The 23,581-nt window shown below is 43.7% G+C and overlaps 1 protein-coding gene across 1 annotated transcript in view; it reads right to left on the bottom strand.

Moving 5' to 3' along the window:
• mei-41 (ATR serine/threonine kinase meiotic 41) overlaps positions 1–21,306 on the bottom strand; it is a 213,916-nt gene extending 192,610 nt beyond the window's left edge. The window contains exons 1-7 of the mRNA XM_080277708.1: positions 21,018–21,306; positions 20,540–20,564; positions 16,797–17,017; positions 16,294–16,455; positions 11,798–11,946; positions 4,632–4,799; positions 1,529–1,817 (exon numbers count right to left, since the gene is read on the bottom strand). Coding sequence (XP_080133834.1) covers positions 1,529–1,817; positions 4,632–4,799; positions 11,798–11,946; positions 16,294–16,455; positions 16,797–17,017; positions 20,540–20,564; positions 21,018–21,306 — 1,303 coding nt within the window. The remainder of the gene's footprint in view (positions 1–1,528; positions 1,818–4,631; positions 4,800–11,797; positions 11,947–16,293; positions 16,456–16,796; positions 17,018–20,539; positions 20,565–21,017) is intronic.
• Between the last annotated feature and the right edge of the window lie 2,275 nt (positions 21,307–23,581).

Here is a 23,581-nt window from a genome sequence, read left to right as displayed (position 1 = left end):
CCACAGCCTATGTAGATTTTGAAAATAAGGGTAAGATTCTTTGAAATTATACTGAGAGTGACAGTGATAATAGTGTTTAGTTTTCTTTTACGTGCTGACAGTGACAGCCTGATGAGTGTAAATTAGTGTATGTACTTGTAAAAGCACTGACAGTGACAGTGATTTTTGGTGTGAATAATTGTACATAGTAATAATATAAGTATTGCGAGTGACAGTCACTCCAGTGTAAGAAGATGAAAGCATGTTCCTATTCTATGTTCTGACAGTGACAGTTTGTTGTGTAGAAAATATTATTTTTATAACACTGGACAGTGACACTGATGAATAAGGCAAAAAAGGGACAGATACAGTGAAAGTGAGTGATAGAAATGAAGTGCGAGTGGCCGACAGGAGCGAGAATAAAGTGCCTGCCGTAAGGCTGAATAAACTCGCGCCGCGGTGGTCTTCCTCAGTCCCGATCTACAATACTGGCAGTGACAGTGATTTTTATGGCCGTAATAGTGACAAGCGAATGTTTGCGAAGTCCTATGATGGAAAATAATGTAGTATACGTGTTTTTTGTCGTGAAAAGGCAAATGTGACAATAGTGACGGGAAGATTGCCACCGCGCTGCATGTCAGCCGTGCGCTCCGTTCATTTTAGCCTTATTTTCAGTGCTTATTTACAAATACGGATTCCAAACAACCTGTACGTTGTTGTATAAAGTGTACTGTGACAGATTGAAGCTGTGGTAGAAAGAAAACCGGGTTTCTGGAGGTGTGAAAGTGAAGACTTTGTTACCCAACTTTGCAAGTCTTCACAAGTCCTTTGGTAGTCCACGAAGGCTCAACATGTGTCTCAGGAGAAAGCTGAATGTAAGTACTATATGCCATAAAAATTTTAATGCTCTAGGGTTAATCTATGATTTTTGGCAAATATTTTCCCACAGGTACTCAGACCCCGCTACAACCCCGCCACAGCGGGGGGATCGGCCGTACACAGCCACGTTTTAGGGGTTAAGGGTACCGTAACTCATTTCTCCTTTCTCCTAAAATGCCAAGTCTGACAGAATAGGATATATTGGGAACTGATTCACTCAAATTTTTGATGGTATGATATTTGGATGCAGCCCAGTTTGATGGCTAAACTTTTGCTTAACACTGCTAACCCACACAAACAGTGGCAACTGAGGCTGACACTACATCATACATCCTCATAAACAGTTCTAAGACTTACATTATGATTCTTGCAATGAGAAATCTTGATTTGATATAGAAAATTGCAAAAATCCAAGAAACTTTAAAATACATTAGCTGTAAACTGAAACTTTGGTATAGTTAAAGAAAAGGTACTTGACTAGAAATGCAGTGAAAGCAGAAAAAGGTACTGGTCAATCCCATATTATCTCCTCTGAGGTGTCAGGGCTTAAGGCTGGGCTATGATAGTTTAGCATACTTTTGGTTAGGAGACCAGGCTCTGCCTCTGGTGGCATAAGAAAATAAGATTCAGTCACCCATATAAGGTTGAAGAACAAAACACAAAATCTTACATGGTAACTTCTTCAGACGATGTGGTGGTGAGACAGCCTTGATGAGTGTGACAAGTAGGTCATCTCTGACAACTGAGGGCAACTGAGGGATATGCTTCTGTAAACTGCTTAACACAGCACTCAAATGATTCTTGAGACTGATTTCTTTACTCTTGCTGGCTAATTCTGTTGCACTCCCAGTTGTATCTACAGTCTTGGTATTTGCATCTGCCGTGGTACAGAGGTCGACACTCATTTCCGCAAGGAAATGCACAGTTGCTGCTACACACTGAAGAAGATAATCTACCCTCTGAAATAAAGGATACACGTACTTATAAGGTCTGTGGATCAAACAGCTGCAGCATGGCTAATAGTGAGCAGAGCATTTGAGAAGAACTTTAACCCCTGCCAGGCTGCTTCCCTGAAAGTTTACTTATAAAGTCAGTGGATCAAACAGTTGCAGTGTGGCTGACAGTGAGCACAGCATTTAGGGAGGACTTTAAACCCTGCCAGGTTGATTCTCTGAAATATACTTTACCTCCCCTGAGTCACTGCTTAATAACCAATGTAAACTGTACTTCATATAAAACTTGCAGCTTGGCCTATGCTGACCTTCACTGTGATATGCAGCTCAGCAAGGGTTAAAGCATCTGTGCCATTCATGAATTGTTTCGCATCGTATCATGTCGTTTATAGGGGTTCCTATATGCTTGCATGTATCAGCTGTGGTCCACCTAAAGGTCACCTAGTGGGGAAAAAAAAAAAAAAAAAAAAAAAAAAAAAAAAAAAAAAGTACGACATGGAACACTGAGAGATTACGGGAGGTTTTATGTATGCACTCTGTCAACTGAAAACTATTTAATGCTACTGAACATTTTTTAAAAACTAACTATTATTTGTAAGAGAAAAGTGGTAGGTGGGGGTGCTCACCATCCACTCACTCGCTGTAGTGTTGCTCTCAGGTGGTTGCCCTTTCCTCTCTCTCGTCCTCCTTTCCTTCCTTACTCTTATGTCCTTCTATCCTCTTCCTTCTGTCTACGGGTGACTCTACACTGTGTGACAAGCCAAATGGTTTCCTGTACACCAGGAAACCATTTATTATGCTGGGTGGTAGCCACATAACCAAACTATGGTGCCTGGTGGTTTAGTGGGAAATTAAGGCACTCCAACCAGACTGAGTCTGTGTCAGTGTATATCCAAGGGATGGTTGGGGTCTACTGCTCATGTAATGCCACTCAGGGAAGAGTGAAACTGGTCACTCTCATCTTAAATGTCTGGACCAACTTGCCTAGCCCCAGGCTCCTATGCTCCTCATGGGACAACACAGGAATAGATGACGTGTGCATGTATGTATGTACGTGAAAACAAACGTACTGTATGTTGTTGTTGCTGCTGCTGTGACTCCAGGTTCATCTGGACATAAACTAATATCACCCTTGTCTTGCAGTTCATCCTTCCATTTTTGTGGGACAGGGAAGGAGTTGAGGTACATCTATATAAACTGGAGGCAAAGCTTCTCACTTACATCAGTAACGCTGCATAAAGGCATCCCTCTTGAGCACCAAAATGGATGTATAAGTGGGTACTTCAAAAATCAGTGCAAGAAAGAAGACATGGGTTTGCGATGTCACCACAGCCATTCAGTATATAAGCACAGGTACACCATCAGTTTTCTGGCAACTGATGGCCCACAATCTCTTTTAATCTAGTTAAAATTATGAAAGAGCACTTGAAATTCTCACAATGGCATGGGATATAACTCCATCTTGTGCAGTGTTTGTGATAAATGGGTGCACAAGAGATGTAGTGGTATCAAAGGTAGGCTGCAAGATAATGCTGATTTTATGTGTGCGGCGTGTCAGGGAGAGCAGGTAGGGATTGTCAGGCATGAAAGGATTGAACTTGCTGATGAGCCTCTTGAGTGTGTGAAAGAGTTTTGTTATTTGGGAGAAATGTTATGTGCTGGAGGTAGGGCTGGAGCTAGCTCTGTGCCTAGGGTGAGAAGAGGATGAAAGAAGTTCAGGGAGCTGTTGCATCTCCTGACATTGAGAGGACTCTCCCTACATCCTAAGGGGTCTTTGTATGCAACATGTGTTAGAAGTGTGATGCTGTATGGTTGTGAGACCTGGGCAGTAAAGGAAGAGGATATTCGCAGGCTCAAACGTACAGAAATGACAATCACTAGGTGGATGTGCAGTGCGTCCCTGCGTGCAAGGCCTAGGGGGGCAGGGTTTATGATGGAAGAGTTGAGAGGTAGGATGGGACTGGAGTGTATTGGTGTTGTGATGAGGAGAGGCAGATTGAGATGGTTTGGGCATGGAGAGGATGGGGGATGATAATTGGGTACAGAAGGTGAGAAGTGTTAATTTTGGGGGTGGGGTTGCGAGGGGTAGACCGAGAAAGACGTGGGACAAGGTCATTAAGTGTCGCTTAAGGGTTAAGAGACTCAACAGGGAGGTTGCCACAGATCGTGCAGCATGGAGAGCCACCATTAGGTGACTAAGGCCGAAGCATGCAAGCATGTTGGAGCCTTCAAAAATGAAACGAAATGAAATGATTCCTATGTGTGTTTTGATGTCTAAATATGCCAGAATGACCAGAAAACACTGCCAAATTAAGCATGGGTACTGTACAAATAGGTTAGGTTTAGGCAGGAGGTTGGGTATAGGTAGGGTCTTGATAATGTAGGGGAATAATGTTCATTATCCGGATGTTGCCACTACCCGGACATGCCTTTCACTCTATTGTGTCCGGATAAACGTGTGATTACTGTGTGTGTGTGTGTGTGTGTGTGTGTGTGTGTATATATATATATATATATATATGTGCAGTAATCCCTGTACTATCCGGATGCCCACTTTCCAGACACCCCACTTACCGGACATTGTGGACTTGAACCTTCAGAACCCAAAAATGGCCAAAGAAATCCCCCCCAAAATGATATGTGTATGTGTTAATCAACCAAAAGACATCTACAGCAGCAACAAGGTAAAAACATATATACTGCTGTTAGTATAGTATAGAGTATAATTGCTTTGTCACTGAAGAACATGATACCATTAAACTGGATAACAGCTACTGCAACACTGCTGAACATGACAATGTACAGTATTACTATACTCACCTCTAAATCAACTGGTAATCCACATGTATCTAAAAGTCTTGCTATCGTAAAAAGTGAGGAAGCTTTCAAACTATTGTCACCAGCTTCTAGACAACATATGGCAAGTAGCCACATCTGGTCATGCTGAGCTCCCATGAGAAACAAGTCATCACCCAAATGCCCAATAACCTGTAAAAAAAATAAGAAAAAAAAAAATAAGTAGACAAATTACAATAAACATTACAAACACAATTATGTTGCTACCAATTTTATTACTACTGTATAAATATAAGCAGTGGAAATGAGTTATTTAAGAGGAGCCTGTGGAGTCACGTGGAGAGACAGGCTGACGAATGAGGATATAAAGGAACGTTGTGGTGTGGATGTGGATGTGATAGGAAGCGTTATGAGGAATACACTGAGGTGGTTTGGCCATGTGGAGAGGATGGAGGGTGAAAGACTGACGAAGAGAGTGTATATGAGTGAGGTGGAGGGGGAAAGAGGGAGGGGGAGGCCGAGGATGAGATGGAGGGATGGGGTGGAGAGGTATATGAGAGAGGGGTGTGTGAGTTGGGAGCAGGGCAGTGAAATGGCGGGGGACAGGGCGACTTGGAGGCGATTTGTTTGTGGCCACCCCAAACGGGATTGAGGAGTCTGGCAATAGATAGATAGATAAATACAGTATAAGCAATATCATCTTCACCATATTTCATGCAATCGGCTGGATTTAAATGGAAAAAGAAAAGCATAGCAAGTAAATATCTACTACACGACTGCCCGTAAAATGGACACTACATCCACTCATTTATCTTCTGCACTCTCCAAAATTCTCAGCTCCATTCCACAGGCATGTCTTCCACACAAAAATGTCTCCTATGATTATTATTTTTTTATCCACTCACTCGATGTAGTGCTGCTGTCGGGTGTCTCCCCTTTCCTCTCCTCCATCCTTCTTTCCTTCCATCCTCATCTGTCTTTCTTTCCTTCATTCTTTCCTTGTCCTTCTGCCTACGGGTGACTTTACACTCCCTCTTCTGTCTTTCTTTCCTTCATTCTTTCCTCTCCCTTCTGCCTGTGGGCGACTCTACACTGAGTGACAAGCCAAATGGTTTCCTGTACACCAGGAAACCATTTACTATGCTGGGTGGTAACCATATAACCAAATTTTGGCGTCTGGTGGTTTAGTGGGTAATTATTGCGCTCCAGTCGGATTGAGCCAGTGACGGTTTATATCCAAGGGATGGTTGGGGTTGATTGCTCATGTAATGCCACTCAGGGATGAGTGAGGCTGGTCACTCTCATCTTAACTGTCGGGACCAACTGCCTAGCCCCGGGCTCTTACGCTCCTCATGGGGCAATGTAGGATTGGATGATGGATGGATGGAGGGAATTTTTAAGCATGTGATAGACATAATTCCATCACTTGCAAAGTTAGAAGAAGGCTGAAACCCTTGTCCTGTGCATATCCATGAGAACCTAATCCATCTGCTTTTACCTGCATCATAATAGACCATGTACAGTAATCACCCTAATATCCGGACACCCAATAACCGAACATCCCCACTACCTGGACCTTATCGTCCTGGGATCCAACATTCCCAAAATGGTCCGAAAACCCAAAAAAATAAAAATAAAAAGCGATTTTTTCCCGTCCGTAATTTGAACTTGCCGCGCGCGCCGCGGGAGAGCATTGTTTTGGTGCGTCATTCCTCCGACGTCCGATAGAGCGCCGCTGCATCCTCCCCACTTCCCGCCTGTCTCTCACCGCAACTGGACCTACGCTCTTCACAATGGCTGCCCACATGCTCGCTTTTGTGGTGGTGCCCTACCTGCTGCAGGGCCTCCTGCTGCTCTCGGGCCTCCTCTTAGTGTGTGTGATGATGGCCCCACCACCTGAGAAAAGGAAGAGAGTGGTGTTGACTCTGGAAAAGAAGAGGGAGATATTGGAGAAAGTTGATGCGGGTTGGTTTTCTTCCCGTATTCTCCGCAAGTACAACCTGGCCCGGTCGACTTTGTTCAATATCAAACGTTCCCGAGACAAACTCATGCAGTACACAGCTGACTTCTCGTCGCGAAGCAAACGCAACGTGGAAAGGAAGGTTATGTTTACCCCCAAGTTTGCAGAAATCGACCGATCCACGTTGATTTGGTACCGACAGCAACGTGCAGCTGGTGTGATGGTATGTGGAACGGAGCTGAAGGCTGCTGCTGAGAAGTTCGCAAGGCTTCACGACGCCCTAGACTTCAAGGCATCCGAGGGTTGGCTCTTCGCGTTCAAGTTGCGACATGGCCTTACTAACCGTAAAGCACATGGCGAAGCATTGGACGCTAACGAGAATGGAGTTGACGAGTTTCGGCACAAGGTGAAAGGCTTGATTGACAGGGAGGGCCTAACTCTCGGTCAAGTCTACAATGCTGACGAAACTGGCCTATTCTATCGCTCGCTGCCAACAAACACCCTAGCCGAGGAGACGGAGAAGCGTGTACCTGGCCGTAAGCTTTCCAAGGAACGGATATCTGCTTTGTGTTGTGCCAGTGCTAACGGCATGCACCGGCTTAAGCCCGTTGTTGTTGGCCGTGCAAAGCAGCCTCGGTGCCTTCGTGGGGTGATGGATGTCCTTCCTGTCGTCTGGTACCATTCTTTGAAGGCATGGTTCACAGCTGTGATTTTCAAAGACTGGTTTCACCGTCACTTCGTCAAGGAGGTCATCCATTACCAGACGAAGACACTGGGAATCCCTCGCGACCAGGTAAAGGCTCTCCTTCTGCTCGACAATGCACCTGCCCACCCGTGCGACAAGGACTTGGTTGCTGAGAATGGCCGTATTAGGTGCATGTTTCTGCCACCTAATATGACCGCTCTCATTCAACCCATGGACCAAGGAGTGATCGTGGCAACAAAGCGCCTGTACCGTCGGAAGTTCCTGGACGAGGTGATGGTTGTTCTCGAGGACGAGGACGAGCGCAGGGAAGGACGGGACACACGAGGCAAGCAGACTTTGGAAAACCTTCGTCGCTACAACATCAAGTCTGCGCTGTACAACTGGACTAGTGCATGGAAGGAAGTCCCTGTGAAAACTCTTGAAAATGGTTGGTCTCGTCTGCTTCTCGGAACGGATGTGGAGTACGATTTTCTAGGGTTTGACGTGGATGACTTCCATGCACGGCTACGTATGCAAAGCGACGATGTTGATGTGGATGATGTTCGTGAGTGGTTGGACGACGACGAGGGCGATCCTGGGTATCAGACGTTGTCTGATATCGAGATCGCGTCTTCGGTTGCTGGTGTCAGTACTGAACTTGAAGATTCCGACGACAAAGGCGACGATGATGCGGACTCCTCTCAGCAGGACACTACTCCAGCCATCCCCAAGCTGAGTGCACTCCGGGAACATCTAGAGTTCGTCCTAGACTACCTGGAACACCTGGACTGCGACAGGGAGATGGGGCCCTTGGGACTCGTGGAGGAAGTGCGTGCTTTCAGGCAGCGCATCATCAATCGCCAGAATCATCGGTCCTTGCGTCAGTCAACGATTGACAATTTTTTCAGGCCTGTGACCCCTGCTGTGCCCAGCCCTGGCTCCACTCCGTTGCCTCCCCAAGACAGGCCCTCATGCTCCGAGCCACAGCCCAGCACATCAGCCACGGTGGAGTCACCGCTCGATGTGAGTTTGCGGCTTTCCTCAGAGTCTTCTGCAGTGGGTACGCCATCACCACGACCCAGCGATGCATCCCTTGGTCGCCTGCCAGTGATACTCTCGGACTCTGACAATGAATAAACAGCAAGAACTTCTCCACTAGACCACACGGGAATTTTGAGTGTTGTGCAGTGAAAAAAACGGTGTGTTGTGTTAGGGTTTTCGAGCTGAGAGAAAAGACTCAGTGGAAACTAAATTTAACGCAAATAGACTTCTTTGTTTTGCCTTTGGAAATTTTGAAAAGAATGGGAAAAGTTAATGTGCAACACAAAATTAAAATGGAGCATTATTTGGACTAAAGTGAACTCTATGAAGAGAACGGACTTCTGTGTGTTATTGACTAAGTTCAGTGCATGACTTCAGGAAGAGTGTACTGCAAGTGCTTCAGGAAATTGTTCTTACTGTCAGAGTCCGAGAGGAGGCGGTTATTCATCGAGGTGGCCAGGGACTTGCTGTAAGTAGCCAGAATGTTTCATACTGTACTTTTTTCCATACTATACTTACCTCATGCATGTGCAGTAGGAATGTGTTTTTCTGAGTTAGGCTAGGTTAGGGTCCATAAGTACCAGAATGTTTATGTATGAACATACTTCTAAACCCTCATTTTATGTTTCTTTTGCATTTATTTCAGTCATTTATGTGCCTTATTGGTGTGATTTGGGTGTTAAATAGGTGCTATGCATGTCCAGAGGGAGTTGTATAGGTGTTTCTCTGAGTTAGGGTCCATAAGTACAAGTCCATAAGCTGGGGCCCAATATCCGGACAAAACCAATAACCGGGCCTACCAATGGTTCTATTACGTCGGATATTGGAGTGATTACTGTATATGGCAGCAACATAAACTTACCTTCTGTTGTTGCTGCTGTGAAATAATCCTTCACTGCACTTTAACCATTCATTCTGCAGCACCCATTTTCACATGGTACACGTACCTGCACTATAATGGCCCTTCCCACCCCATACCACAATTCCAGCTCATCTCATCCATTTCTTGTCCCCAACGTCCTTTGTATACCCCCACCCAAACACTTTTATTCTTCAAGGACATTTAACATTCACTGCACTCAAAACACTAATCCTACAACACCCATCATATTCACAGGGTACATTTTCTTACCCCAGTCCCACTATAGACCAAATTTCCTGACCATCCCACCCATTTCTTTGTCACCATGCTCACATCTTCTGCCTCTTATGACGGTTTCAGTCGTGCAATCAACAACACACAAGTTTTCATCAATCATTCAGTTTCCCACTTTCACATAGGATGAGAAAGTATAGAGCTGTGGACCTGAACCTGGGGAACATGAGGGCCCAGAAGAAAGAGACACTTACCTGAACAAGTGGTGTGTGTGTGTGTGTGTGTGTGTGTGTGTGTGTGTGTGTGTGTGTGTGTGTGTGTGTGTGTGTGTGTGTGTGTGTGTGTGTGTGTGTGTGTGTGTGTTTTATGATGATTTATTAATTTATATTCAGTATTCATATTCTGTCTTTTCCAGCCCACAAAGCATATTTTTCTTTGTACCCATGAAATGAGTTGTGTATTTTCTTTTTTTCTCCCTTTCTTGGTCTGTCACCTGGTCACCTTCCTCCTTTTTTTCTTTCTTTCTTTCTTTAATCTGGTCTTCTGAGAGAAAATTAAAGATACCAAGAAGTCTCTTACTGTAGGATGGACCACAACCCAGTTATTAATGTTTAATATCAAAACAATGAATTTCACTCCTAGTCTATCCATCTACCTACAGCCAGATGCCTTGATCCCCTAAGGGGACACCACAAATGAATTGTCTCAATGTCGCCCTGTCATCCGCCATTTTGATGCCCTCCCCCCACCTCACGCACACCCACACAGCATTTGGATTGGCTCTATTGGATAAATACTATATATGAAGCTACAGAACAAGGCTAAATTTTTTGGTCCATCAGATGGAGCCAAGATTTCGTGGGCTTGGATGATGAGCGAATGTAAGCGTGGCCCACTGAACAGGGCAAACTTTGGCTGTCTGGACATTGCTATTCTTCACCCTGCCCTTTGGTAGGAAAGGAGGTCTGGATGATGATGATGATATATAAAAACAATGTCTTTTACTGTCTCAGTTAACAAATTCTGTTGAACAATATGCTGAAGAGGTAGTGGTACTGTTTTTTCAGTATGGCTGCAATCCACTGAAAGTAACATCAACCTCCATGTTGGAAACAGATACTGACCTTTCAACTTCAAGAAAATTAATAGAAATACACACAATACACCACTAAAATTCAAACACACGTAAACCTATCTGTCTATTTATAAATTAAATATGCTGTGAGGCTTCTGGTGCCCACATTATTTGCCTATGTGAGGCTGAGAGGGAAACAGCCATCAGCTGATCACTAGGCAGGAACTGGGCTATAGTCTACACCAAAACAAGTACAGGCAAACCCCGATTTATGATACTCCCATATACCATACCCCGGATTAGTGATGGGGGTACAAATACCACCCTACCCTACCTAATGATGGCTGAGCCCCGGGATGAAGATGGGTCCTCTGATGTTTCGTCCAGAAGTGATGGGCCAAAAGTTTGAATCATGTGCCTTCCTGCGGGCAGCTAAGCCCACCCGCATGCCAGGATATGAAGGTCACACACTTACATAAATACTCACTCAGGTTGGTGAGCATATGACTGCGTCTGACAGGGGTAGTAGTACGGGTCTTGGGTGAAGCCATGGTGGTGCTATAGTATTCCACATGGTCATACAGAAATGCAGATGGATGAAGAGGCAACCGATGAGCAAGGCAGAGCGAGGGAGACTGAGGCAGCTCAGCCGGTTTGTCTGGTGGCGTGCGGTTTGAATTGTCAAAATGGCGGGGATAACCACGTCGAACAACGAAAAAGGGTATAGATTTATAAATGTCGAAATAACGAATTGTCGACTGATGATCGGTTGAAAAATGAGGGCTGGGTGTATACCTTATATGTAAGAGGCACATGACCAACTTAATATCATACAGTGCAAATGTAAATACTATGAAAGTAGGAAGACAGCTTTGATTTCAATGACTGAAGTATGCCTGCACATCAATGATGATGGCTTACATGTACTGTAGGATTATGGTACAGGTACAGTAAAACCCCTTTATGGAGGACCCCTTAAGCAGACTAGTAAAGTAAGATGGACATTTTCAAAGTGGGAAAACACAGCCTGACCTGGGCCAATAACCTTACCACTGATTGCTTAATTGTCCCTTCTTATGCTCTTGAATCAATAAAACACTAAGTTTTTTAAATAGAGAAAAGCAACTAGAATAACGGTAAACTGCTAAATTCTAACACCAAATTATAAATCTGCTATAGAATATGATGGACGCCCTTCCCCTGTATTACTCTGCTATAAGGGGGTTTTACTGTATGTCTGAACAGATAAATAACACACAATGCTATCTGCAGTAACAACGTCAGAAGTTAAACTGTAACCGTGAAGTAACAAATCAATGCATGCACAACTCACTGTAACAATATTGGTAAGGATGTGGTCAAGATGGGTATTATCAGCAAACTCTATGGTCCTTGGTGTTGGGTGTGCATTTGCTTTGTCAACCACTGATGAGAAACACTGGCAGGATACAGTTCCCCCATCAAATAGCACCTCCTTGCCCTCTGCCAATGGAATGAAACCATGTTATTATTATTTTTTTTATTTGTGTGCATGTGTATTTACCTATTTGCCTATTTGTAGTATACAGGAATTGAGCAATGCTTGTGTTGTCCTGTCTCCATATCCACATTTATCAAGTCTACCTTTACACACATGAATGTTTTTCTCATGCACCACCTCTTTGTCTAAGTCGTTCCAAATATTTAAGTATTTACCTAGTATACCTAATTGTGATATACACGGAATGTACTATGCTCGTAGGTTTCCGTCGCTGTTTCTCAATAAGTCGAATTTAACTTTAAACTCGTTTAAGTTTTTAGACTGGACGATCTCTTTGTCCAGGCTATTCCATAAGTCTATACTTCTGTAAGGAAAGCTATATTTCTTGATATCCTTCAAGCAGCTTGACTTTTTCAATTTCATTCCATGTCCTCTTGTTGCTCTCTTATCCCATACAAACAGATCCTCTTTGTCAATTTTATCTACTCATACCATGGTTCTAAACACCGCAATCATGTCTCCCCGCTTTCTCCTTTCCTCTAACGAAGGCAAATCCAGTTTTTCCAGCCTCTCTCTGTATGACAGGTCTGTCAGACTGGGGACCATCTTGGTTGCTGTTCTTTGTATTCTCTCAATCTTGTTTATATCTTTCTTTTTGTGTGGGGACCACACTACCGCTGCATATTCTAACCTGGGGCGGATCATGGCCACTATCAATTTTTTCATCATTTCCTCATCCATATAATGAAATGCTACTCTTATGTTAGTAGTCAAGAGCTTATAAGTCTCTCCAACTATCTTGTTAATGTGCTTTTCTGGTGACAAACTATCTTGGACCAGCACTCCCAAATCTTTCTCTTCTCTCCTTTTTGTGATTAATTCATTACCCAAAAAATAATTCAGTGATGGTCTCCTGGTACTTTTACCCATTTCCAATATTTTACATTTCTTTACATTAAATTTCATTTCCCACGTCCGGCTCCAATTGTGTATCCTATCCAAATCCTCCTGCAGTATTTTACAATCCTCCTCAGCCTCTATCTTCCTCAAGATCTTTACATCATCAGCAAATAGACTTGCATAACTGTTCACTCCATCTACCATATCATTTACGTAAATTAGGAACATTACTGGCGCCAACACTGAGCCTTGAGGGACTCCACTTGTTACTTCCCTCCATCCAGACATCTTTTCCTTTATTACTGTCCTCATTTGTCTGTCTCTCAAAAAATCTCTCATCCATTCCAGAAGTTTCCCCTTTAGTCCTCCTATATATTCTAGTTTCCACATTAGTCTCTTATGAGGTACCTTGTCAAAGGCCTTCTCTAAGTCTAAGTACACACAATCCACCCAACCATCTCTCTCCTGTACCACATCAATCGCTCTTGAGTAAAAGCTCAACAAGTTTGAAACACATGACCTTCCACTTCTGAATCCAAACTGACATTCAGCCAAAATATTCATCTCTTCCAGATATTTTATCCATCTGTCTTTCAGGATTCTCTCACACAATTTTGCGACCATGCTGGTTAGAGACACTGGTCTATAATTCAGGGGTTCTTCCCTGTTTCCTCCCTTGTAAACTGTTACCACATTTGCCCTCTTCCATTCTTTTGGCACTTTCCCCTCTTCCAGTGAGCATACAATTAAGCTGTGAATTTTATCCGCCAGTTGTTCTCTGCATTCCTTCAGTACCCAATCAGAAATTCCATCAGGTCCTGGGGCTTTCCTTACATCTTGAGTTTCCAGTAATTTATACACTTCCTGTACCTCCACTTTTATATCTTTCATCACCGGAACATTTCTAATCACTCCCTCCCCTTCCACAAGCTCCTTTTCTTTAGTGAAAACTGACTGGAAACGTTTGTTCATTATTTCTGCTTGCATTGCCACATCCTTAAAGACCTCTCCTTCTACTTTCAGCTTGGTGATTCCTTCCTTTTGTTTCAGTTTGCCATTAACAAATCTATAAAACAGTTTGGGTTCATCCTTGCATTTGTCTATTATACCTTTTTCAAAATTCCTTTCTTCTTCTCTACGTATTCTTGCGTATTCATTTCTTGTTCTTTTATATTCTTCCTTTGTTCTGTCGTTACCTCTCTTTCTCCAGTTGTTCCACGCCTTATCTCTGTCTTTTTTTGCTATCATACACCTTCTATTAAACCACTCCTTTTTCCTGTTTTCTTTCCCTCTTACTCTTGGTACAAATTTTTCCACTCCCAAATTATAGAGGTCTAGAAAGATATCCCACTTCCTCTGTATCTCTCTTGTTTCTCTGAATTTTCTCCAATCCGCATTTTCAAAAAAGTTTCTCAATCCTGTAAAATTTGCTTTGCCAAAGTTGTATCTTCCCTGTCTATGAAGCTCGTCTCTTGGCTCGACGTTTCCTATTAACATCTGGAACTCAATGACCACGTGATCACTTTTTCCCAAAGGACAGAGATATTCCAATGATTCTATTACATCGGGTTCTTTGGTGAACAGTAAATCCAACCTTGCTGGTGTGTCCTCACCTCGAAACCGTGTCTCTTCTTTGACCCATTGCGTCATCACATTATTCATTATTATATTTAATAACATAGTGCCCCACGAATCCTCGCCGTGTGTGTGTGTGTGTGTGTGTGTGTGTGTGTGTGTGTGTGTGTGTGTGTGTGTGAACCATCTTATTTGCATGTGTGTGTTATAGAGAGAGAGAGAGAGAGAGAGAGAGAGACTGACTGAATGATTTATAAGGGCAGCCCTGCATACACCCTTTGCCTTACCTACCTCTTGTATTCTTGTATTCACATTTCACACAAACTCTGGTACTGCATTTCAGCACTGTGTTTTACTGCTATCACATCCAAGCCTGAGCTGACCCACACATGTTAAATGCTGATCTTCCATGCATCTAATATTCAACTACATTTCATTTGTGCAACAGTCCTGTGATACTGAGCAGTCAAATAAGAACTTGATCACCAATCCTAACCCATCCTATCTTCAGTTAAGGGGATTAGAACTAGGCCTGGGTCAGCCTATATGAGCATGGGTTGACTGTGTCATCTTAAAGATGATCCATTGCCAGTGTCAAACAGTGCACAATGATCTTTATTACAGGACACGAGCCACTAATCGGAATCTCTCTAACCCACTCTACCTTCAGTTAAGGGGGTTAGAACTAAGCCTGGGTCAGCCTACATCTTAAAGAGGATCCATTGCCAAAGCCAGACGGTTCATAATGATTTACATTACAGGACACTACACAAGGGCTGCCAGGCTGAGCCTTGAAAAATACAACAATGCTTCTCACTGTCACAGCTAGCTCACCTGAGACATGAGCTCTCACTATCTTTTCATAAGTGTTGAATGTCCAGGGGCTCCTCACACTGCTCTGCCACCACCTGTCTTGGATACTTTATTTTATGGTGTCTCCTAATGGAGAGAGTGCAGTGAAAATCGGCTCTAAACAAGCCCAAAAAGATATTTTTCACATATAACGAGCTAGTTTTCAAGTCATCTGGCATTTCAGCCTTTACCTCTGGGAGCAAGCCCTCTTTCTCTCCACGTTGAACTGAGTAAGGCTGTTACTTGCACTGACAAGGATTAATCTGGTGGCATAATAAGACTTACGTAGCTTGGTTGGCAACCTAACCAAAGGAGCTCTTTTTCAAGCAGAAAAAGTCATTGGTGACTCTTGTGAAAACTCATCATGCCTCACGTGATTTATTACTTCACACTATAGTTGCAGTGCCCGAGTCTGAAGGTGTTATTATTGTGCCCTGGCAACCTGCCTGTAAACAGTGTGTCTGTTTCGTGCATATTGTACTGTAATGATACGCATGTGATTCATGTATAATATGTTCATGTGATAATATTCGTGTATACTGTAATATGATACAAAATCAGATGCACTGTTGACTGGTAGGTTGCCAGGGTAAGATAACGACACCTTCAGACTCATGCGCTGCAACTATAGTAGTAATGCAACCCCTCCTCAGTTCTCTGAATGTGGGATGATGCCTCCCATCACCACTTTTAACCCCAGCATGATGTCAAAAGCAACTCGATGTCACTTCCCTGTGTGCCCCCCCAAACTCACCAGCTACAGGTGAAAAATTACTTTTTGGCTTTGTGAAATAAAAAAGCTGTTTTTACTTCTTGAAAACATATTGTTAGTAACTTTCAGTCTAAATTATTAAGCGTACTGAAAAATACTGCACGTAAATTCATTTTGCCTACGTGTTCTTTTATGCATTCAGTTCTGAATCTAAGGATCTATACTGGCTATTTTTTATTTTTTAAAGAAGAAACATGCATACCCAAACTATGTCAACATAAATATTGATAATAGGTATATATATCCTTACCAAGTCCAATCTGTAAATATTCTTCCAATATACGTGCAAACAGCACAGGGTTACGTGTGGCCAGCAGCCGCATGATGGTGACCTGTAAGTTTATGTTTGCTTCACATACCACTTTGGATCCATTAGCTGTGATTAGTTCTGCCAGAAGCCAGCAGGTAAATTCTGTTGAGAAGAAATTATTTAGTACAGTAAAATCAAGTTATTTGATTATGGTATGATATCATGTGACAGAGAGACAGATTACCATTATATTTACATGACAATCAAATAAAAATGATGCCATGATAAGCCATGATACAACAAAACGTTTCTATGGGCTGGAAGCTACTAAATGCCATAAATAGTTAATTACGGTACATCCATCATCCATCCTCTACATATCCATTTAGAAGCATAGCAGGCTGAAAACAGCTCAAAGTGGCCAGTCACTCTTCCCTGAAACTTAAGTATTTGGCTATATTTTGATCAAATACAGGTTATAAATACCATACACAGCTGCTGACCTGTAGCTTTATCTCTCCTTGCAGTTGTACCTTCAATAGTACTTGTACCCTTACTGCTCTCAACATTCAAGGGTGTGACCAGAAGTCTTTCATCACGCTGACAAACATTTGCTAGTGATGTTAACAAGGTTAATATATTTCCTTCATCGCCACCAGCAAAAACTGGTTCAACCACTGATATAAACTTGTCTCGGAGTTCTGTGTTCTGGCTTCTGCTGGACCTGGAATAGAAAGTACCTATAAGCATCAGACATTGATTCTGTCAAGGTTTACTCATCACTGCAGCACTATTACTTCTTGTGTTCTCTGGTTCAAGGTGCATAAAATGTACCTGTACTTAGCCACTTGTGTTTCACTGGCCACTCCAATTAAATAACATAAGTAAGGATATTGGATATTAAGATTATAGCCAGTTATGGCAAAAAAACAATAAGAAAGAGATAGCTACAGGAAAATCTAATGGTTCAGAAACAAAGGTACAGTAATCATTAAGTAGCTACACACATTCTGACAGGAAGTATTCCATGCTTGCATGGGTCAGCCTTTTTAGTTGTTTTCTAAGCTCCACAATCACCTGCAACATTCCTGTCAAATGCTCTAATCTTTAGGTCCCTTCTCAAGCAGACCTGTCAACTGCTTCTATGGGGCTGTCCTACAGGTACAGTACAGTACATATACCAAGCAGGGATCCAGCATCCCCTTGTGGTTGACAGCCTCACCAGAGTTGGACCAAGATCATCATAGTGAATACAGTGATACAAGAGGTTTAGCTCCTGGGTGAACACCACAGTTCCTCCAACCAGGGTGCACAACATCACCATATGTAGGCTTCTTATCAGTATCACTGTTATCAGTACCAATATACTGTATCATCTGATTTTGTTTATACAGGCTCCAGTATGCTTCCATGTGTCAGCCCTGGTCACCACTGTAATGGTGGCTCTCCAATATGCTCAATCTCTGGCAGCCTCCCTATCACTTATCCCTGAGGTCACACTCTATGAGGTCATCCCAGGCCTTTTTTGGTCTGTCTCTGATAATCCTACCCACAACATTCACACCTCTCACTCTCTTCACCCAGTTTGTCATCTTCCATCCTCTATACATGCCAAAACCATCGCAATCTACTCTTAATCATTTAAACAACACATAACAAACATTAAAAATAAAATGACACAAAGACTCAATGCTTTGAGGTCACTTGCCCATACAACATTCGGAAACAACAAAGAAACCACCACCACAGTATACAAACAATACATACGTTCAGTGATGAATTATGCAAGCCCTGCCTGGGCTTCTAACCTCACCAAAACACACTACAACACTCTACAGACCATACAGAACAAGGCCCTAAAAATAATCACAGGCTGCACAGCTACTACACCCACAGACCACCCACATCAAGAAACCAAAGTCCTCAAAGTCAAGGATCACCTAGACATGAGAGGCACGCAGTTTCTTGCTGCAGCCTCCACAAACCCACAACATCCACTACAGTACATGGCAGCACATCCACCCACACCAAGGAACATCAAAACAACACCCAGCACACAATACCATACACAAATACTGTCATCTCTCCCCCCTCGCCCGCCTCAGACCAGCTTCCAGAAGCATATCCACACTCAGATCACTAGCCGCTCCATTCAGTCACTTAAAGACAACACACAGCTGCATGCACGGCCTCCTGACATCCACCCTTCTGAATCCTATCTTCCTCGTGAGGACAGGGTCCACCTGGTCAGGCTGAGATGTGGGCACCATCCAGCCTTCTTAAGCTACCAGAAGAAGCTGGATGACTCCGTTGCTGATGCCTGTCCAGGATGCAACACAGCACCCCATACTATTAAGCACATTATGGAAAACTGCATTGCACACAATCACCTACGCCATCAACACAACATACACTCTTTGAGAGCTCTGTGGGAAAGCCCGGTCTCGGCCATGGCCTTCCTAAGGGACTCGGGGCTGTTCGGCCAGACTGCCTAGGGAACAACTACTACTACTACTCTTAATCATCACAACATTAATACATTCAAGTCCCATCCTTCCTCTCAACTCTTCATTCACAATCCACACCTCCCCAGGCCTCTCATTCAAGGATGTACTACACGCACATAACATCTTCGTTTCATTTATAAAGGCTCCAACATCCTTGCATGTGAGATGGATCTCATCTCAGGTGTTATTTGCTCTACCTCTCATAATCCTACCTACAATGTTCACACCTGTCACTCTCTTTACCCAGTTGTCATCTTCCATCCTCTCCACATGCCAAAACTATGTCAATCTACCCCTTCTTATAAGAACACTAATGCATTCAAGTCCCACCCTTCCTCTCAACTCTTCATTTGTAATCCACACCTTCCCAGGCCTCTCATACAAGGATACACTACACACCAAACTAACCATTATCATCTCTGCACATCTGAGCCTATGCATTTCCTCTTCCTTTACTGTCCAGATCTCACTATTGTACAGCATTACATTCCTAATACAAGACGCATACAAGGATCCCTTAGCAGGGAAAGAGAGCCCTCTCAATGTCAGGAGAGGCAACAGCCCCCTGAACTGCTTCCAACCATTTCTTATTCAAGCCGCACAGCTGGCTTCAGCCCCATCTTCAGCATAAAAAATGTCCCACAAAACTCCTCACACTCAAGAGACTCTCCAGCAAGATCAATCCTTTCATGCCAGACAATCTCTGCATGCTCTCCCCTACACACCACACACACAAAATCAGCATTATTTCATGGCCTACCTCTAATACCATTACACCTCTCTCTCTCTCTCTCTCTTTTTTTTTGTGTCTGACTCTAGGCATAGGCTTCACAGCCTGCTTTCAAGGCCCAGTAGCCCTCCTATGTACCGCACACCTCTACATGTCACCACTTTGGCACTAACACCCACCATCCATACTGAATACATGCTAGGGCTGTCTCATACAGGACTGGTGTATTGGTATTAGCGGGGGTATTTTTACGACATGTCGGCGAGTCTTCTGGTAGATCAGTAATGTCTGATTTTTATGAAATTCAAATCCTTAAACAGTTCCCTGTCCCAGCAGGATTTGAACTCCGGTCCGTTAGGACTACAAGCCACCTCTCTACCGATTGAGCCACCGCCTCCCCCACTTATCACAAACACCAAATATTATTAAGTCACTTCCCAAACACACTTATGGCAAACTGCACATGGCCACACTTCCTCTGCTTTGGCAGTATTGCCACCAGCCCTAGATACCAGGGTTACCCTTAAACCCTCATCTCTCCACCACTAAATTTTTCCTTTGTCCTCCATCTCATTCTCTGCAATCAATGCCAAGTGACCAGCACACAACATCACCCATGTGAGTCCAGTTCTATGTCACATAAGAAGGTGAGTCCCCCGTGCTAGGACCAAAGAACCACATAGCTCTGCAAGGCATGGAGAGAGCCCTGGAGAGACTGCTACATCTCTCACCAGAAATATGCTACCCTGGTGCGGGCTGAAACTGCCAACCATATGGTCATGCACTGCGAGCGCAACCACTGAACTATTCTGACCCCATTCCTCCTCATAAATCTTTCCTCTCTCCTCCATCTCATTCTACGCAATCAACACCAAGCCACCGGCATACAACATCTCCCATGGAAGTCAAGTTCTAAGTCACTTGAGAGAGCTTCAAGCACCATGATAAAAAGTACCGTACAGGATTAAGGCTGACCCCTGACACATGCCAACATTCACAGAAAACTCACCACTTAATCTTCTGTTCCCTCTCACCTGGGTAAGAGCAGCCTCATACACTGTCATAACCACTCTAACAAGCCACTCCTCAGCCCCAAGCTCTCTCATTGTCCACTTCACCATTTTCCAAGGAACTCTATCAAAGGTTTTCAAATCAACAGAAAAAGAGCACAGCTCCCTCTTCTTTTCCACATATTTTTCCTGCAGCTGTCAACCAATGAATATTCCATAAGTGGTCCTTCTCCCTGGCATAAACCCAAACTGCATCTCATTAGCATTCACTCTTTCCCTTATCATATTTTCCATTACCTTCAGTATCTGATCCAAAAGTTTTATGACTCTGTAATTTCCTCTTTCCAGCATATCACCCTTCCCCTTATAAAATTTACATTCATGCTCTTCAGCAAATCATCTGGAACACACTCATACGGGCTATACCATTACCTGTAATTAAATTTCTCAAATCAGTAACTAAACCTATTCCTGTACCTCCAGAAGCCTTCAACATCTCAGCAGTCAACCAAGACACACCAGCTGCCTTCCCCAACTGCATCCTACCAATTGCCTTGCTCTCAGCAGCAGCTGCAATTAAAGGCCATGGGCCAAACACTGAATCTGACGATTCCAAACCGTCCCTGTTCCAGTCACACTCCTCATTCAGCAACCAGCAACAAGGCTTTCTCCAAGCATCTTTGATATCCTTACTGTCCACCACTACCTTTCCTTCATCATTCTTCACACACTGCTGACATATGATATCCCTCTCCTCCCTCTTCATCTCTTGTGCCACCTTAAACAGCTACCACATTCTTCCTTTTGGTGTTATTAAGGCTCTATATCCAGTCAAGTTTGTGAGACTCAGATTTTGCTCTGTATATGGTAGCTATCTCCTTTCTGGCCCCACATTTGGCAGCCAATTATTCCTCTCAGTTAGCTTACCATCTCTTTTCTCTTCCCAGAAAAGTCTTTTCTTCTCCTTAACTGCAGCTGCCACACCTTTATCCCATTAGGCCTACTATGTTACCTTCTATCTTGGTGGGCCCTTTGTCCATCCACAAACTGAATCACAACCTCTAAAGAGACTGTTACTAACTGCTCTGCACTGCTTATTAACACTTATGTCTACAGCTCCCTGTTTGGCCACCATTTTACTCATGTCACTACAGAAGGCATCCCTTACTGCTTAGTTTTCAATTTCCATATTTTCCTCCTAGGTACATAAGTCCTTTACTTCACTAAGTTTCTTTAGTACCATACTACAACACGTATCAGTAAATTTTGTTGCTGCACACACTCCGCACTTCTTATAACTTTCACAACATCCACTAACCTCCTATCAGCCTTCCTTTCCAAGCAAGTTAATCTGGCTATGATTACCCTTAGACTCAAATACAGTAATCATCCTACTCTCTCATTTCCTAAAGACTGTGTTGCACACAATCATGTTCACTGCTTCTCCAAACTTTAGTGTCTTGCTTGACCTCTCCCCTTCAACATCCTCTGCACCATATGCACATCCCCTATGCACCCCTTCATTTCCTTGAGCTGCTGCATCCACATGACCATTTGAATCCCCACCAAAAGCCACAATCTCATCATCTCCCATACCACCAACCACATCCTGGAATCCATCCTTTTCTTTATCATCCTAGCTGACCTGTGACGCATGTGCTGATATTACCATAACCAAGAGTTTTTTAATCAATAGGGGGTAGGGGGGTTTCAAGAATACTCCCCCAGTATCCCTGCTTGTCGTACGAGGCGACTAAAAGGGTTGGTGGTGGGTTAGTGCCCCACCCCGTAAAAAGAACTAACTAAAAAAGCAAATAAAGCGCCTCGGACCCGGACGGACCATACGTTGACGACTAAGGAACGGACAAAGGACATTCTTAGAGTAGGAACGTGGAATGTGAGAGGAGTGAATGATGAAGTGAAAGAGAGAGAGATTGTCCAGGTGCTTGAGGATGCAAAAGTGGATATATGTGGATTGACTGAAACTAAATGGAAAGGTGAAAGGATGAGAGAATGGGAATACGGTGTAGGTATATGTGCGGGAGTCAGTGAGAATGAGAGGGCAAGAGAGGGAGTATGTCTGATGATAAGCAAGAAGTGGAAGGAGAATATAAGAGAGTATGGAACAGTGGGTGCAAGGATTGTATGGGTGAGGATGAAAGTAGGTATACAAGCATGGGCGATTGTATGTGTATATGCTCCAACAGAGGATCGAGTGGCAAGAGTGAAAGATGAGTTTTGAGGCGAAGTAGAAGCATGTATGGACAAGTTTGAGAGGAGCGAGAGAGTGCTGTTGATTGGAGACATGAATGGCAAAGTCGGGAATGTACGAGTGGATGGAGTGGTTGGTCAGTGGGGTGTGCCAGCGGAAGTAGATGGGAATGGTAGTGCTTTGGTGGACATCTGTGCTGGTAAGGGGTTGGCAATAGCCAACACCTACTTTCGTCATAAGATGATCCACCGGTATACATGGAGAGTAATGAGGAGGATGGATGGTGAACTTGTTGAACGAAAGGCAATGATAGATTACGTGTGTGTGGATGAGCGAATGAGAAGACAAGTGTTGGATGCAAGGGTGTGGAGAGGGTGGGGGAATGGAGTCTCGGACCATCACTTAGTGATGGCCAAGGTAGAGCTGCAAAGAAAGTGGTTGAGGAGGCGAAGGGGAAGACAGGAGGAAGCAGCTCCTGTGAGAAGAGTGGAGAAATTGCAAGATAGTGAGAAGAGGACAGAGTATAAGAGCATAGTGGAAGAAAGATTGGGAAGGTATGAGCTAGAGCAGATGGAAGGGGTGGAAGACGTATGTAAGATATTCACGGAAGAGATAAGCACAGCGTGTGAGGCGGTTTGTGGAGTGAGGAGGAGATGCAAGGGTGTGCAAGGGACAGCATGGTGGAATGATGAGGTGAAACGAGCTGTGGAACAAAAGAAGAAGGCATATGGTGAATGGTTGGCGAGTAGAGGTAGGGAGAAGATGAGAGAGAGAGAGAGAGGTATATGTGAGCAGGAGAAGGGAGGTTAAGAGACTGGTGAAGGAGAGT

This window comes from Coenobita brevimanus, chromosome 71, assembly GCF_032717465.1.
Source record: "Coenobita brevimanus isolate Jiangsu-jjx chromosome 71, ASM3271746v2, whole genome shotgun sequence".
Taxonomy (NCBI): domain Eukaryota; kingdom Metazoa; phylum Arthropoda; class Malacostraca; order Decapoda; family Coenobitidae; genus Coenobita; species Coenobita brevimanus.
The sequence above is the reverse complement of the archived record's forward strand: the minus strand, read 5'-3'. Positions and strand labels throughout refer to the sequence as shown.